General features: G+C 44.6%; 1 protein-coding gene across 1 annotated transcript in view; it reads right to left on the bottom strand.

Annotated features, from left to right (window-relative positions):
* The window catches only part of LOC146179718 (uncharacterized), a 122995-nt gene that overhangs the window by 21752 nt on the left and 83770 nt on the right, over positions 1-17473 (bottom strand). Inside the window, exons 4-7 of the mRNA XM_084579324.1 lie at positions 15717-15782; positions 9670-9730; positions 6847-6919; positions 1043-1196 (exon numbers count right to left, since the gene is read on the bottom strand). Of these exons, the coding sequence (XP_084435450.1) occupies positions 1043-1196; positions 6847-6919; positions 9670-9730; positions 15717-15782 (354 nt within the window). The remainder of the gene's footprint in view (positions 1-1042; positions 1197-6846; positions 6920-9669; positions 9731-15716; positions 15783-17473) is intronic.

Raw genomic sequence — 17473 nt, 5'->3', positions numbered from 1 at the left:
TCAGTATTATCCACTGCTAAGGCATTTAACCTTTAGATGCTGCCTTTGCACATTGGTTTGACCTAAGACGCGTATTGTCATTCCCCGAAAACTCCAGCAACGGGAGTGCCGGGTGGCATCGCTAAAAAATAAAACAACAAAAAGAAAGTCTATAAAGCTATAATTTTTAGAGTATACATTACAGGGAATAAATTAAAATGCATACGCAATAAAATAGTTTGCTGGAATAAAATTACTTGCAGTAATCCTCTGATCATGTCAGTTGCATCCGTCGCGCCATCTTTAGTACTTTGAATAAAACGAATAAGAGCGCATTTAAAGACCGCATTATTCGTCGCTTGTGTGGCGCAATGGATTAACACCGCGTACCTGATTGTAAGACATGTGTATCACTTCTGTAGGTAAATTTTTATTTTTTATTTTACAATGCCCAATTAAAATACGACCATATTTCCTGGGGTATGTTCCCTTTTAGTTGCATAATACGATGTTTTTTCTTAATAGCAGCGAAACCAGCCGCGAACACAGCCAGTATGTGATGGTATGACAACGATTTGACTATACAATTACCTTCACCGTAATCAATTCCTGCCTTCAGTGAGTGTATGTTACCTTTAGGTTGCTTTCAGAGACAGCTCTCCGCAGAAATTGCCTTTTAAGACGCTTTAAACTGTTTTTACTAATTTACGCCGTCTCATATTTTCAAATTACATTACATAGCAAAGATGGCGCGACGGGCGCCACCGATGTATTATGCTTTTAAAGTAACTTTATTCCACAAAACTATTTATTATTACTGCATTTCTGTTTCCGTACAGCGCTTCATGTACGAGCAAAACATAAGGTTGTGTTTTATTTTTAAGTGACGCACCCGGCCCTTTCGTTGCTGCAGTTTTCGGGGAATGGTTAATACGCACCGAATACAGCAGAAAACAGACTGCTAGAGGAAAAACATTCAAGCAAGAAGTTTGAACGTACAGTCCCATACAAGTGCATAACCAAATCCAGTGCGAGATAGCGAGGGCAACTGAGTGAAACTTACTTCCATGGGCTCGGTCTTCTCGTCCGCGATGTAGTCCTCTTTGCATGGTTGATATTGGGTTGACGCAGCCCCACTCATCACCTGCCACAGAGTCACCCGCAGTTTTTGGCAGCCGTTGTTTTGGAACTCGCTCACATTGACACGAATCGTGCCCCTGCGGACAACCGATCAAGCTGGCTCTTGCAGAGGGCGCTTGGGGTAAGCACATTTTGTAGTGCATGGTGCGAGTTATTGCCTCGATCCGTTCACCTCTCCTCGACGCATAATTACCCTAAAGTGCGCAGTTGGAGAGTTTGGGCTTCATGCTACATTTTGTCTAAATTTCTTCCGTTCCATTATAATTTTTTCTTGAAGTGCGCAAAATGCAGAGGGCAGAAAAATTGCCGATCCTCAATTGCGAAGTTGCACACTTACCTTTTTGCATTTCGACAAATTTTGTACAAATCAGGGAAGTGCAGTGACCAATATGAGCTTTCCCTTAGATGACATTACGAGATCATCTTTAAGTGCAACGCATTTACACCTACGTAAGGCGACCATATTTACCACGCAAGGGACGAGTTCAAGACCTCACGGGAAAGAAACGTGTTACAATTTTAGTGTAATAACAGCCGTTCAAGCCACGTACAGGCGTACCGACAGGACTTGAAAAAAGCAGGCATGGCTTGCAAAATTAGCGGAACTATGGAGTCTAGATCTGCGCATTGTTAAGCGACGTGTTTTAGGTATGAGTGATTTTTTCGTATCGTAAGTTCTGTTTTGTACAAAAGTGCCCGTTTGTCTGCTACCCACTACAAGGCATGGGGTCAAGGCAAGATCCTGTCAGGCTGCCTGTTTTGTTCCTCTCCCAGCATTTTTTGCGAAAGAAAATGCCTAATATAAAGAATATGGATTTGTTGAACATTTCAAACGCAACGATTTAGAAACGTGCATGACGTTACAGACCAGAAAAAAGCCTCTGGTGCATTATTGCATACAGGCATCCACACAACAAAGGCTACTCTCAATGCCATGATCATCCTACTGCACTAAACTCTTTCACCTCCTCTTTTTCAATGATTTGTGTTATATTGTAATGTTCACAGGTTGTTCAGCTATTATGTGCGGCAGCAAAGAAGAGGAAAATTTGTAGTGCTCAGTTGCTAATGGTATGGACCTTTTACATAGATCAGTTCCACTGCCTCCAATAGGTGGCGCCACTAGGACGGCCGTCATTTCTGGCTTTCGGAATGCATCAGTGGGCAGTGTGGACAGCTGCTACGCAGCTTGTGTAAGATTGCAAACTGACTTTTAAACACCGTTGCTTTGGTGCAAGTGTCATCTGTCTTGTCGCAGCAATCTGCGGGGAACTAAAGCTAATGACCCTGTTGTTTATTAGCAAAAAATATAGGCTCTTTAGGTATGAGGTACATTATGGCGTTCTGTCTAATGAGTTGATGTTTCCGTGAGACAGGAGCAGTGTCTCTGAGTTGTAGGGAAATGGTTAGCGTCAACATCAGTCACCAGCTCATTTCAGTGCCGGCAGTAGCTGGTGGAAATGCATAACGACCCTATGTTTACACAGGAGTTATAAATTGCATCTGTGTACAGCTCCCACTATAGTTTCATAGGATATTAAAAAATATCGTGATGTTGCTACTAATATCTGCTCATTCTTAACGAATTCATAAAGCCCCAGGTAGCACAGAATGTAGGGTTCTAGTGGGTCCGATGTACTCAAGTGGGCAGGGGCAACCATCATAAAACTTGCATCAGTACCCGATGGGGCAACAATGGGCAATCCCCATTTGGGCTTGCCCCTGTTCCTGCTGCATGGGTCTCATAGCGGCGTTGCTCGGGCTTATGCAGAGCACATTCTCAGTTCAGTTCAGGCGTTCAGTCGTGTCCGACTCTTCGTGACCCTATAGACCATGTCACGCCACGCTTTCCGGTCTCTCACTATCTTCTTAACATCACATAGCTTCATCTGCAATGCCTCGAGAATGCCATCTAACCATCGCGTTCGCTGCCTACCCCTTCTCTGGCGACCCTCAACCTTTCCCAACATGAAATCTTTCTCCAGCGACTTCTCTCTTCTCATCAGATGACCAAAGTAGCTGAGCTTTAACTTTAGAATTTGACCCTCCAATGAGCAGTCAGGGTTTATGGTTGACAATATCGACTGATTTGATCTTCTGGCAGTCCAAGGAACTCTTAAGAGTCTTCGCCAGCACCACAATTCAAACGCGTCAATTCTTCGGCGGTCAGCCTTTTTCATAGTCCAACTCTCGCATCCATACATCACAACTAGCACATTCTCATATCATAGCACATAACACATTCTCACATACATAGCACATTCTCACATCCAGACAATAAGTCCCTTGTCGTATATTTGAGGGCAATCCAACCGGAATGTGGGCTCTTTATGGGAAAGCCCCAATTGATCCGAAATGAGGACGCCCACATTAAATCTTTGTGGGACCTACATTAGCTATACTGGGGCAAAAAACGGTAATGCCCACATGCTGACCCACTTGGCCCCTTGTAGGTTATTTGAGGGCAGGAGGGATATTAATAAGAGCTCAATTTGGGCAAGCTGCCCCTGTTGAGCTGGGTGTTGTTTTTTTAACCTTGTGCCAATATGCTGTTGCACGTGCCTTGAAATTCCCTACAGAGTACCAACTTTGGCACCATGCGGGCACGTCCGCCTTCCAGCCTTATTATAGCCGATGTCGGGCCTAAAGCGGTTTAGATAAGGCTGCCTCATTTGGCTTTCATAAGGGGAGCGCTGGCGAACTTTGTTGATTGTCCGACGTGGCTTTTAAGCAGCAAGTATATACTGTTAAACCCGGATATATCAAAATCAAAGGGGTCATGAAATAGTTTGACATATCCATATTTCGACATACAGAAAACGGCTTTACACTGCACTTGCGACCGTGAAAGTGATACCGTGCTTCTCGCGTAATCAACACACTCGCATAACGAACTCACACGGCACATTTGCCGCCTAGAATAATAAAGAGACGTTAGTCGGAGGCGCGTCCCTCCGTTTCGGCTGTCGCATCCACAGCTCATTTATTGGCAGCGCGCCAAGATGCTGCGCCGCGATAATGTCACGGCATGTTTATCTTTTGACTATACTTATGATGGGAGCTCCTGGGGTGGCTGCGAGCGAACTTGGTAGAGTGCCCTTGATGGCTTGGCTGCACACTCCTCGTTCGATTTATCACGCCGCAATTGGGGCGGGCGAAGTCCACTCCCACAAAATCATTGGAAAGAGTTTTAGCTGCGAATGCCATTTGAAGCGAGCAATGCTAAAAGCCGGTATCATGATCGCAGCTGACAGCGTGCTTTCGTTTGTTCAGAGATGCAAGGATGGACGACTTGCGCATAAAAACAAAAAAACTGCCGCTTCTTAACGACCGCAGCCGCCATAGCTTACACTACGCCGCATGTTAGGCACGACGACAAGAATGGAAAATTCGCAAAAAAAAAACGATATCTACCGTTTCTTCATGCCCAAAACCGCCACGCTACGCCTCACGTTCAGCACGACGACACAAGACGCGGATCACATTGCACCCGCCGAGCATAGAGGGTGCACAACACACACTGGAGAAAGCACATAGTTAATAAGGAGCAAGTATTCGATGCTCTGTCTGCCACGGGCTGAGCTGACTTGTCGGCGCATGTTTAGTGCATGCTGTTGCGAGTGAAGACCGGGAGAAAGAGAGAGAGAGAGAGAACGAGGAGAGAGGAAAATGAGCACACAATTGCGCTTGGCTTACTTGCATTGTTTTCCCATTCTGTAACACCACGTCCGCTTCGGCTGCCCGTAGCGCCTGTTGCCAAACCGGTCTCACTTTACGCACATAGCTTGCCAACGTCAGGTGCTGGTGCATGGCAAACAATCACCGCAGATGCGTGCGGCTTTGAGGATAAGGCGCTGCGCCAAACTTTTCTTATTCCTTCCGCGCGTGGCTTGAAAACATGAAAAATTTACGCAGCAAATGGCCCAGCGTGATACGATCGTCTTTGGGGAGGTTACACCATCCAGTGCGTGGGGTGGAGATCGATATATCCTACATCCGGCGAAATTTGTATTCAATATACGACGCAGCTTTCATATACGTTTACATGCTGTATTCAAGGGGATATTCCGTGAGTTCAATATGACCAAAATTAAAATCATCCGGGTTCAATACATCTGTGTTTGACTGTAATTGTTTTTTGTATTCAAGACGTGTGCAGGAGGTGCAATACTATCTGCCCAGATGTAGTGGGTACATTCGCGTCTATATTGAGTACTAAGTAATACGCAGAATTCTGAATGGAGAATATTCTTCTACATCACACTCAGCGTGGTTTGAACTTGTTTTAACCGTTTAGTCAAAAATATTAAAAAGAAAAGTTTCAGGTAATGGTCTGCCTGTAATGTTTCCTTAAACGATAACCTATATGGTCCACAAAACGTGCGAAAGAGATAATTGATTTTTTTTTATTTTACCAATGGTTTACGGATTTGGCAACACATTCTAGTCAATGCAGGCATTCAGATGACGCAGTAAATGAGCTGGTGACTGTACAAAACATTTTTAAGCGTCCGCACAAACTATCCGCATTTGCATGAAGTTTGTGTGCTATATACCAGCTTGTTGCCACCAGCGAAAGCGGGTATGAAGCACCTTGCAGCCAGGCACCAACGCACCGGCGGCCGTTCAAACCAGAAGGCCCGAAGGCCAGTGGTAGTGGAAGGGTCATGTGACAAAATATGGCGGCGCCCATGCCATCAGACTGTAAACCGTCCATATAAGTGTCTAAAAACCAGCGAGCTAAGAACAAAAACGTAATAGTTTCGTGTAAACACATTGTACTGCGTGTCCACCGCACGTGCCACCGAAAGGCCAGAATACGGCGCACTGATCACTCAAACTGCACCCTTGACAGGCTGTGCGTGCTTTATGTTGCCTGACTTTCTAACATTATCACGCAATTCATGAATGCCCTTCTTCCTTCCTTCCTCACAGGTGGAAGCTGGCTTTCAATTAGCTGAACATCCCTGCACATTGCCCAAATTATTATCTTGGATGCTCTAGACAGTTACGCGAAACTGTCACACAGGCTACAATAGCACTCTCAGCTCCTACTCTTCAGTTTAGACATAAATATCATTGCAGTTCATCCCTGCTCTCTAAACAATATACTGGTGCAGCTGCAGGTACCCTCCATTACATGCCTTGCTTTTCACCGGAAAAGACGCCCCCTGTGCAGCACTCTGTGTACTCCAGACACTTCTAGACTTCAGCACTGAGGGCTCAACAGACGCACGCTGTGAAAAGCAATAGATATTATATATATATATATATATATATATATATATATATATATATATATATATATATATATATATATATATATAGAGAGAGAGAGAGAGAGAGAGCAAACATACTAGATCAGGCACCACTAAGACCACATCACGCTGCTGTGCAACCTATGCATTTGCGGTGCTCATTTTCTGAGCAGACTTCATCAGAATGTATCTCCATGCAACCACTTAGGTCTGCTTGAAACTGCACTTTACTTTTCATTTCTTTCTTTCTCTGCCCCTGTCTAACCTGCGTTACTTCTTAACAGGCAGCCCCATCCAATATATTCTATGTAGGGGCCTCTTTCTATAGCCCTGAAGCAGACGACGAACATTTCTTCCCACATAACTGCTGCCTGAGCGTCTGTTCTGGACTTGGACGTGCGCTCAAAAGAATAGAGAGGATAGAGCCATGGCCTTCAACTCGAATATGTTAGGTGGCGCCAGTACTCACACAGTGTAGGAGCCCACGACATTGACCGTAGCATTCCACAAGCGGCAGTTTGGTTGTCTGACACCATCAGCTCCTGCAAAGCGAGGGTGCGACAATTTTCAAGTAATTTCTGCAAGCAATCAGCAAAGAAAACGCCTTTGACCGACCGAAAATGCCATTCGGCTCCGTTTTAATTTTCACGTGTCTAGTGGTGCTAAAAGTATATATAAATAACAGCAGGAGGTATACTAAAATGGAAAGGGTCACACGCGTGAATCATCAATATTGCGTGCACCCTGTTTGCACAATGGAAACGTTACATCCTTATCGTTTTTCCTGAATAAAGCTTCATTGTCTACCGCAGCTTGTCTCAAGTGTAAATTACCATCAGCAGAAAGGAATGACACTCTTTGTGAATATCGCTCTCTTGCGGTCTTGCTGTCTGTTGTATCACGACGCGTACAAATAGCGCAGACAAAAGTTTTACAATAAATGAGCACAACTGACAAACACTGAAATGAAAAAAGTGTGAAATGTTCAAAACTTTTGAAGCGTTAAGCATTGACTCTATGGACCGCGTAACGGTGCAATGGCGGAGTCGGAATAATCCGGCGGGCATTGAAAATCGGGACTTGGAAGAAAAACGGCTGGTGACAGTACGAGGAGAAAAGAGGAGGGGCACCAATGTTGAAGTGAGGTAACAGAGCAAAGGAAACAGAAATCACAAAATTTTCTTATCAACATCATTATTGTGGCCCTGGCGGAATTTGTGTCTAATGGCGAAATATAGTTCAAAGGCTAAGTGGGCTGGGGCTCATTGAGAACTAAAGTTTATTGGGACCGGGCAGACACGGGGGGGGGGGGGGGGGGACAGGTGTGATGCTTTTCAGCTGAGGCTGCGCTCTGAATATTTGCAGATCTGCTTTATTTGATCTTTGTTTTATGTACTCCCTAAAATCACATTCTGATTCGTTTTGAACAGTTTCCAAAATATTATACCATTTGTTCATGACAGTGACTATGTATTAATTAGTTGTGGATGGCCTCGTTTCGGAGCTTAGAGTTGTTATGAGAAGGTGTGTCCGACTTCCGAACAGCCATTCTCTAACTTAATAGCATATTGATCAAGAAAAACACCTTAATTTCGAATAAGATATCAAACAGCAACAAGTGTATTCCAAACAAATTATCCCGATTTTGGCGTAAATACTCATGGCAAAAAGAAAGCAGCTGCTTAAGATCGAAAAAACCATGCTTCCAGATGGCCTTTTTCATGCAGTCAGTCATTTTGATAACACAGGCAGCAATACGATGCACCTTGCTTACGCAGTGTCATAGACAGTGGAACCCCGATTATACGTCCATCGCTCAGACCCGCATTTTACAATGAACTAGCGTAGTTCCGACAAATTGCAAAGATAATGCATTAAAAACGTTGATTATACGAGGTAAATTTTGCCCACCACGCATCGTATGACCACCGATGGCAACGATATTGAATAAGGAATGATGCAGCACTTAATTGGTAGCCGTCACATCACACTAAGGTGCTCCAAATCACGATTACGAAGGGGACAAGTGGGCACAGTGGTGTCATCCAGTGTACAACAGCCTGTAGCGATGTTTCTGCCGACGGCTCTAATAGTTCGATAGTTCTGCTTACTCGATAGTTCTGCCGACGGCTGGTGGGGCGTGGCGGGTGTCTGACTAGCCTGGTAATGCACGCGCCAGCATTATTGAAAGAAAGTTTTACGTTCGCAGTATGAGAGAACTGGAGCGGGGGTGAAGGGTTAGACATGTTTGTGATCAGCTGTGGATAGCTTAAAAGCGCCTTCCGCTGATGCGTCTAGTTAAAGCCGTCAATCAGCGGGCTGCACAACGCTGCACTTTTTTCTCTCCCAGAATGCCACGAATGGCTAACACAGATATTGCTCTGGCGAGGTGAAAATCTCTGTCCTTGTTGTCAAACAGCTCCATGTATAGCTTTTGAGGCTGCTGTCAGAGGTGCAAACAGTCTCAAGTTCCGGAAAAGGGATAGAGATATTACTGTGCAGCAAGCAAGCTACTGTACAGGTTCTTCATTTCCACCTTTGTAGCTCAGCTCATGAACGTTTATCAGCCACTTCAACCACGTTCACGTCTCCTGTACAGATAAGTAGCTAAATGTATCTTGGACCGCCTTTGTAAATGCCCTGTGCATGCCTTCTTCTTGCCGGAAAAAAGCAAGAATAACTGAGAACAAATTCCAAAACGAAATCGAAACATAGTTGAAATCTAAAGAGTTATAATTGTTCTGGAAGTCGCAGCACGTTGGTTTTGACTAAGCACTCCTACTCGTTCACATTTTTTGTCACCATAATATATATTGTGTTTTCACGGAACAAATTCTCTATACTATGCCCCTGTCCACAATTTCAATGTCTGTCCTTTAACCACGTCAACAATTCAGACATTCTGGCACCAATAACCTGGGAGCAGTAAACACTCGTAAATACTCGGAGATAGCATTCAAAAGCATACATCATTAATCATGCAATAAATCGAGTGCACTGTGTTAATAACAGAAGAAGTAACCCCTACACCAACGAACTAAGCGAGGTAACTTAATCGGCATAGTGCTTACCACCTATGAGGCTCTAGAAAACAAATATGACATCAAATCTACTTGTACTTGCCACCAGAGTTCTGGTTACCAAAGTAGAATAAGGAAACAAAGGAAGGAAAGAGGAAGGCAACAATGCCCCAGTCAAAATCACTTCAAAGACACCACCATCACTCAACTGTACACTATACAAGCAGCACACCTAAAAATGTCACATGAGGTAGTAAGTCTGCAATACGTACCTGATTCTTCCTTGATTTCAGCCGGCCACTCTGACATGAAGTTCCCTGATGGCGACACCACCTGGAGCAGAGGTGGGGAGTGGGAAAGACGTTTCAGTGCCTTCTCTCCTGTTCAAACATACTACTTTTCCAAAATCTCTCCGACGTCTCGAAAAGCCAAGGCCAAGGAAAAGTTCAGTGAACCAGATCCTGAACATGAAATGCAAAATAGAATTGACAGAAGCAAGTTCTGGGTTTCACGTTCTGTCAGCAGCTTGTGGGCGATTCCTCTGCCCGAGGGATGCGCACGACAAATACACAGCGGGCCGTGTAACAAAACATCTTTAATCTCACAGGGGGTCGTCCAGGGCGGTGCGGGGTCGTCGTCCGGGAGGGCAGGGCGTCGTCTCTGTGGAGAAGTGCCAGGAGCGAAGAAGCAGGAACGAAGAGCAGGCGCGAAGAGAGCGAGACGGCGGCGCATGGCTTCCTTTATAGCTCCCTCGCGTGGGACCGGTTATCCCCGAACGAGCGGGGAGAGGGAAACAGGCACCGCGCAGGGAGCTTTGGGATAGTGGCGCGGCCTTCGAATGAGCGGCGCGCCACGGGCCTTACGGATATGTGGCGCAGGGCTTACCAAGCTACAGCTACTGTAGCTCTACAGGTAATGTTTCAAGCTGATATGTTTAATCCTCCTTTTTCCCTGTACACCGACCGATATTTTGGACTCTAATAATTCGAACTTGCGCAATTTCAGACTTCATTCAGGAAACGTCAGGTGTCCCATAGGAGCACGAACATTTTCACAATCGAGATTTCGGACACTGTGGTGTCCAAAATTTCAGTTTGTTTGGGCCGAATTTGGTGCCAGCAATACCGCGGAGATCATTTTTCGGCCGAAGGCTTTATTTTTAGGTATGAAATAAACATAAGCGGACATCACTGGCGCAATTAATCTGGTTTTTCGCGGCCTTGAAAGCTTAGGCGAAGCAACTCATTCGGACGGACAATCTTGGCTCTCTGTGTATCGTTGCCATTGACGGTGATGGCAAAAAGAAAATGCTTGTCCTTGGTATCACAATAGCCTAGCGCGCGTAGTCGGAGGAGAAAATTGAGTGCGAGCCCCTTCCGCCGCGGTGCGCTCTGACACCGCAGCACGCGGGAAACAGCGGCGGGGGGGGAGGGGGGGGGATTCATCACGTAGGCTCTCGTTCCGCTATTCTTCCAATGAGTTCCATCTCGCAGGTTATTGTTTCACGCGCCATGTGCAGTCATTCGCGGAGCATGACCTGCGCATCACAGTACGTCGTGAAGTGGCGTGGCATGGACATGACAAAATCATGACTGGCAGAGATATTTTAACTGGATTGTGTAGTGGTTACAGCTTAGCACGATCCGCTACTGCGGGGCACCATTGTGCATGCGGCGACCACCTTCAGCGAGATCAGCAAGGGATTGTTAAGCAGCGCTAACAGCTGACATTATAGACAGCGAAGTGAACACAGCTCAAAAAAGAACAAAATTGCTAATCGGTAGAGACAGGGCGACGGCCCAATTTCATCTTCATCGTCGTTTCTTCAGCAAGTTGCATGCTTCCCGATTGCGCCAGCAACAGTAAGCGCCACCCCCCTCCTCCCCACTGGAGGCTGGGCCTTGTGTATCGAATTGCGATGGTGCGTGTGCATGGGCGGCGAAAGGAAGCTGATCAGAGTATCGAACTAAGCTATGAACTCCTATATATAAAACATGGGAAGCGGTGAAGTTTGTGATTTTTAAAGCTGATTTGCGCAGAAAAGTGATTTTTTTTTTCAAGTTCGCCAATTTTTCGGACTGCTCAATTATTCGAACAAAAATCCTGTGTACTTCAGAGTCCGAAAAAACGGTCATCAACTTTCATCGATTGATACCACAGAATCATGGGTTTCTTAAGCTGATGTTTACATCATTGTTTTTATGAATGTTCCCACCTTCTTGGTCTGCTTGACTGCAGTATTTGTAAATAAATAAATACGTGGACAACCTCGACTCGGACACCTTGATGGCCAAAAGAAAAGTAGGTCGATAATCGCACCGCTAAGGCCAGCCAACCATTTGAGTGAGCAGGGCAAACTGTATTCAGTTAGGTTTGTGAGCAGAGTTGACTTCCGCAATAAAAATCTTTTTTGTTCATTGTTTTGTTAATCACAGAGCTTAATGCATCGGCGTTGGCACGCACTAGCTATGGCTCCGCTAAAACTACTTCACAGTCCAAGTCACCTACACATGTGAGTCAGTCCCCAAATTCTAGTGGTCATTATTGTCGAAAAAACACAGTTAATTATTGTAATATAAGGTGAAACGCAGCTAAATGAAACGTAGTGCGTTAAATGTGGTCTGTGCAAATGGTCTTCGTAAACCAATTAAGAAGTGTCTTAGTGGTTTTACAAAGTGCTATCATAGGGACTCATATGTACAGTTGATCGTGCTATTCCTAGACATTAATAAAGTATGTTATGTTATGCACGTGAACGAAGCAATACTTTGCTCAAAAAACTCTGCAAACAAAGCCCTACCTGTAAAAATCAAGATTCCCCCTCCTATAAAATATTGCACTTACAATTTTGTTTTTAGGCTAATTATCATGCCACTTGTTGATAAATAAACAAATCTTGAACATTCAGATAAGTGTAGGCTTGTTGAGGCCTGGAATCAGCACACTGGAATTTGTTTCGCCAGAGAGTGCCTTCAAATTTGTTAGGCCAATTGAGAGCACACTTTCAAAACATCGAAACATTTTGCACAATTAAAGTTAATTATCTCACACAGCTTCTTAAAAGGTAAACATCTTGGCGTAAGTTTTTGACAAAGCTTCTTATACATCCATCCTACCCTTCCTTGCCCCTTGATGTTGAGAACAGAGAGCAATAGATATGCTTCTCGGGGCCAACATCTCCGACCGGTTTCCTCCAATATTGCAGCCTTAAGCACAAACTATAGCCGTCCTTTTTAACATACAACACAAACTTAAAATCATTTGATACCAAACCACGCTGGCATTTTAAGTTAGCAGAGGAATCATCTGTTGGTGGAAGCAAGACGGCTGTCACCTTGTTTCCTTACATCCTGACCAAAGTGGCTTCCCAATCTTCAACCTCCTGAACTGGCCAACATACTGTACACATATTGCACTTTATCTGCACCATTTTACCATGGACCTCCCCAGATTAATCAGGAGTGCTTCAATTACTATTAACCAATTGTACTTTTGTGATTATGTCCACTGGTACAAGCTACAACGTTCGAACTGAATTTTTTTAACGAATTAATGCACGCTAGATTACCTTTTTCTCTCGTGCAGTAATTCAAAACATTCCTCATTTTTGCACTAGATTAGGGCACCCATTTGATCTCAACACAAAATATTTATTTGTGCAGTGGACATGCCCAGCCTATTTTATGAATTTCAACCACATATGTCTTAAAACTCCCGGCCACATTTCTCAAAACCCAAAGCATGAGCACAGTTTCTAAACTTCAGAATTAGATACAAAAGCTATGAATCTCTTCTAATCTCATAGCTTTAGGGAGTGATGTTCAGCACCACTGTCAAGCACTGGAGAGAACAAATCAGTGTAATTAAAACGTTTAGCGGCATTTGGCATAAAGAAAGGGCAGTTTGTAAAACCACAACCTGACGGCTTCAGCACTTCCATAACGCAAGAAGGCAGCCAGCAGCCAATTGACACAAATGAGAGTCTAGAGGACCTTTGTTTGTGTGTGTTGATGTATTCCCTCATTTGTAAATGGTTGTTGCCTCCATCCTTAACACCCATAACAAGCCCCTCATTTTTATGTGTTTCTTTGTCCCTTAGCAACTGCTGATCCAGGTGTGAAAACAAGAAAGGAAGCGGTTAAACATTCGGGACCCTTATTGTATGCTGTGTTTTAGTTTGTAGACCCTAAAGCCCGGTTTACACTTCGGAAACATTTAGTCGACTCTGGCGCTAGCGTGTTCGCGTAATGCCAGCTACCCTGTCACACTGCTTCAACACGAACTGTCCGAAAGTACGTCTTTGTCGACCGGCTACACGGAACGGAAAGTTCCAACGACGCTTCGGCAACGCTCCTTTGCTACCTCTCTAGCGTAGCCGTGGGCGACAAGAGGAGGGGAGCCACGACGGCCCCCCCCCCCCACAAGGAGAAGTCTTACGCACAAGAACGGGACAGAGATAGGATAGGAACGACTACGGCTCCACCACAGCTGATTTTAATTGCGGCCAAAAGCCCGATTTCATTCAAGACGATGTATCGCGGGAGACAACAAAGTGATGAAGGGGAGGTTTTTTTTATTGCGATAGCAATACTGCGCCACGTCTAGAGCCATCGAGTAGATCACGGCCGGTCACCACGGTTGACCTTGAACAGCCGCGAATAAGAAGAAAAAAAGGAGGAGGAAGAAGAAAAAGAAGATTGAGAAGAATAAGAACGCTCTGTCACTGGCAGCTAATGCTTTCGCTCCACATTCGGTTAAGCAGCATCGAACCCTTCTTATTTTTATGTGGGCTGGTAGCTTACGCTCTCGCGTCATACTCTTAAAGGATGAGCTTAAGTGTACCCAATAATGTAGCACCTTACACGTATAGGGGAATAATGATAGTGATAAGTGATAGGGGGATAATGATGATAGGGGAATAATGCAGCAGGAAAAAGAGGCTTACGCCGTTGCTATCGCTATTCAGCCAGGTTTAACCAGAGCTAAACCACAACTAATTTTTTTCAAGTGCTATTTGCGAGCACGAAAGCTAATAAAAAACGATCAATCACGGTTGAATTAAGTATGTCGTCGCCGGGCAAACAACCACTGTTTTCTTTTAGTTTTCGTTGCCTAAATCTGTCACACCGATGTAAAACCCAGGCAACCTTCCTTGTTTCGCAGCTGCTTGTCCAATGTGACAAGCTCTTCGGAAACAAGTCTCCGGCTTGACGGGCGAACGTGCTTTTTCCACGCTGCTGTCGTGTTCCCGCAGTATATGCCTTATTCAATAAGTGAACCTGGCTCCTCCAAAACATAAAACCACAAGTAAACAAACCATCCAACAACAAACTGAAATCTCTAAAAAGTGAATTTTATCACTATCATCAGCATAAATACAGCGAGGCCTCTACCATGTCACTTTAATTACCCAGGTTCAATGATAGCTGCATCTACTCGATCCCTGCAAGACATTCATCTCTTAAGCTCACCTACACTCTACCGCCCCCTGCTATGCATGCCTTGTATCGGAATGCACTGCTGCTGCCCTTAGCAACCATCAGTTATTTTGCAGGCATTATGCGCCTTACAAATACTAATTTCTTTTTTACTTGGACTGGGTATCATTACAAGTTTACTCCCCGAGCCATTCTAAACACTTCTTCTGCCTTACCTTTCATCTACCATTTTCCTTTCCACTACTTTTTATGCTATTCCACCTTCAGTTTCAATCACAGGAGCTACAAATCTAGTTTAATTTTTCATCAGCCTTCAATCTTCTACTCAATAGAGAGTACTGGCATCGCACAACCAATGTATACTTTGTTCACAAGCAACACCAGTAAGGCGGCATTCATGATTGACAGCGCCCTCTGAATGCGCTCTAACCCATTTCTCTTTGCCCATATGACCTCACCCTCATGGTATGAGAGGGGGGCATGTCACCAGAATTTGCTTTGGTTTGGTTTGTGGGATTTAACGTCCCAAAGCGACTCAGTTTATGGGAGACGCTGTAGTGGACTCCGAAAATTTCAGCCACCTGGGGTTCTTTAACATGCACTGACATCGCACATCACACGTGCGCCTTGCTTTTCGCCTCCATCGAAAAGCGGCTGCCGAGGCTGGGATTCGATCCCGCATCCTTGGGAGCAGTAGTCGAGCGCCGTAACCACTGCGCCACCCCGACGGGACCAGACTTGAGAGAACGTCACGGCCCATTGTTGATAGTGCACACCAGTAGTTGGACTAGTAAAGTGTGCTAGCTACCAGCTCACATTATAAAAGAACTGTAGATCCCAGTACATTTAATGAAGCCAACAAAAAATGAGAAACTCCTTACCTCTGCACAGTACTTGCCAGGCGAAATGTCATCAGTCGGAAACTTCATTGCCTTCTTGCTGTGGTTCTGCAACGCAGGTTACAGACAATGGGCATATTGGATTACGCCACTACTTAAAACACGTTCTGCACTCTGACCCATATAGGTGGGTACAGCGCGTGTCATCTCACGTGTGCACACTTGGGAAGGGCACCAGTACACTTCATGAGCATTGGCAGTGGGCAACTCTAGGAGTATCAGGACGCCACGAAATTCCAGCTGCTGCCCTAATACGGCATATAAAAAGTGATGGCCATATGACACTTTCTTACAGCGCAGCTCTTAGTGGTCTATTGCCATGTCGTCGGCGTGTTCGCAGTGTTGTCTAGGCAATCACACAACCATACCCTGTATATTTCTTGTGTCACCTAGTTAATTTGTTTTTTGGTCATTCGTCCCTTCCCCATCCTCACCTGCTCATTTCTGCACACACACTACAGGCGTACCTCCCGTGTTGCGTTGTGCTCGGCGAATCATAGCCATAGTTGGTTATCGACCATAAAACTCGATACAACTATTGCATTGCACTACATTTGGTGATTTTTCCATGACCAAAGGATGCGATTACAGTGTGTTATTAAACGGTTTGAAACATCTTACAGTTTTTCTGCATGGAGTTTCGTAATGGGTACTATAAGCGATCACACGTAAACGCACCACAGCCACCATAGACTCTGTGGGCCATGAATTGACTCTCCACAATTGCTGAAAGCTGCAAAAATAATTGTCATAATTTAGCTCTGTAGCTGCACACGGGCCAATTGTACAGAAGCGCAGCCCTTGCATTCCCAAGATGTATCTGTAAAAAAATTATTCGTTGAAATCCAGCAATCATCCGCAGCAGTTGCATTGGAATAGCACTATATTACTTCTGCAATCATATTGAGAGTTCTTTGGAAAAGACGACCACACCCTTGGAATCACTGCCTATGCAAAGCAGCAGATGCCTCAATTCCTCAGCTCTACTGCAAAGTTTCACATGATTGCACGTGCAACTCTTTGGTCTTGATTTTTACTGCTTAGACCAAGCAGTCAGTGTATAGGTGGCTTGCCACTTCCAGAAACTGAAATAAATAAAATGAATTGCAGAATTAGACAGCTATATTACAAAAGCAGGCCATGCAGAAGCGACTGAACTTAGTCGACCCCTGACAAGAAAGTCCAAAAAAGGAAGCGAATGTTTAAAATAGGTTAGCAGCAGCAATTTTAATTGAAAGTCAAAGCCAAAAGTTTGTGTTTTCTTACAAATTGAGGGTATCTTTCATCATCATCAACATCATCGGGACAAAGGCTTCTCTCATATCTTTTCAAAAAGCTATTCCTGTACTGCCAACTACATTAGCCTGAGTCCAAAAAAACTTCCTAATCACATTTGCTCACCTTTTGTCCTGCAACCTCTTGCTATGCTAGCATGCCTGCAATTCTATCCGCACAAAACGTTACAGCATTTAAACAGGCCCGTTTATATCAGCAAGTAACCACACTAAGGCTTCTGTAGAATGACACAATCATATCAGGAAATATTCCTGCAATAAGTACAGCTATTTACCCCTAACTCGGTCAATGTATGGGGAGCTGCTCAGAACAATGAAATGACTAACTAGCGACCAGTTGCTAAACTAGCTAAACGACAGTTAGCCTAGCCTTCAAAGACGCTAAAACACAAGCGCTAAGCTTTAGCACTGTTTGTGATTTTATTGAAAGTTTGCGTGTTTCAG

Source organism: Amblyomma maculatum, chromosome 9 (genome assembly GCF_055883805.1).
Source record: "Amblyomma maculatum isolate TAMU_Amacu chromosome 9, ASM5588380v1, whole genome shotgun sequence".
Taxonomy (NCBI): Eukaryota; Metazoa; Arthropoda; class Arachnida; order Ixodida; family Ixodidae; genus Amblyomma; species Amblyomma maculatum.
Note: the sequence above shows the minus strand (reverse complement) of the source record. Positions and strands in the feature narration are given on the sequence as shown.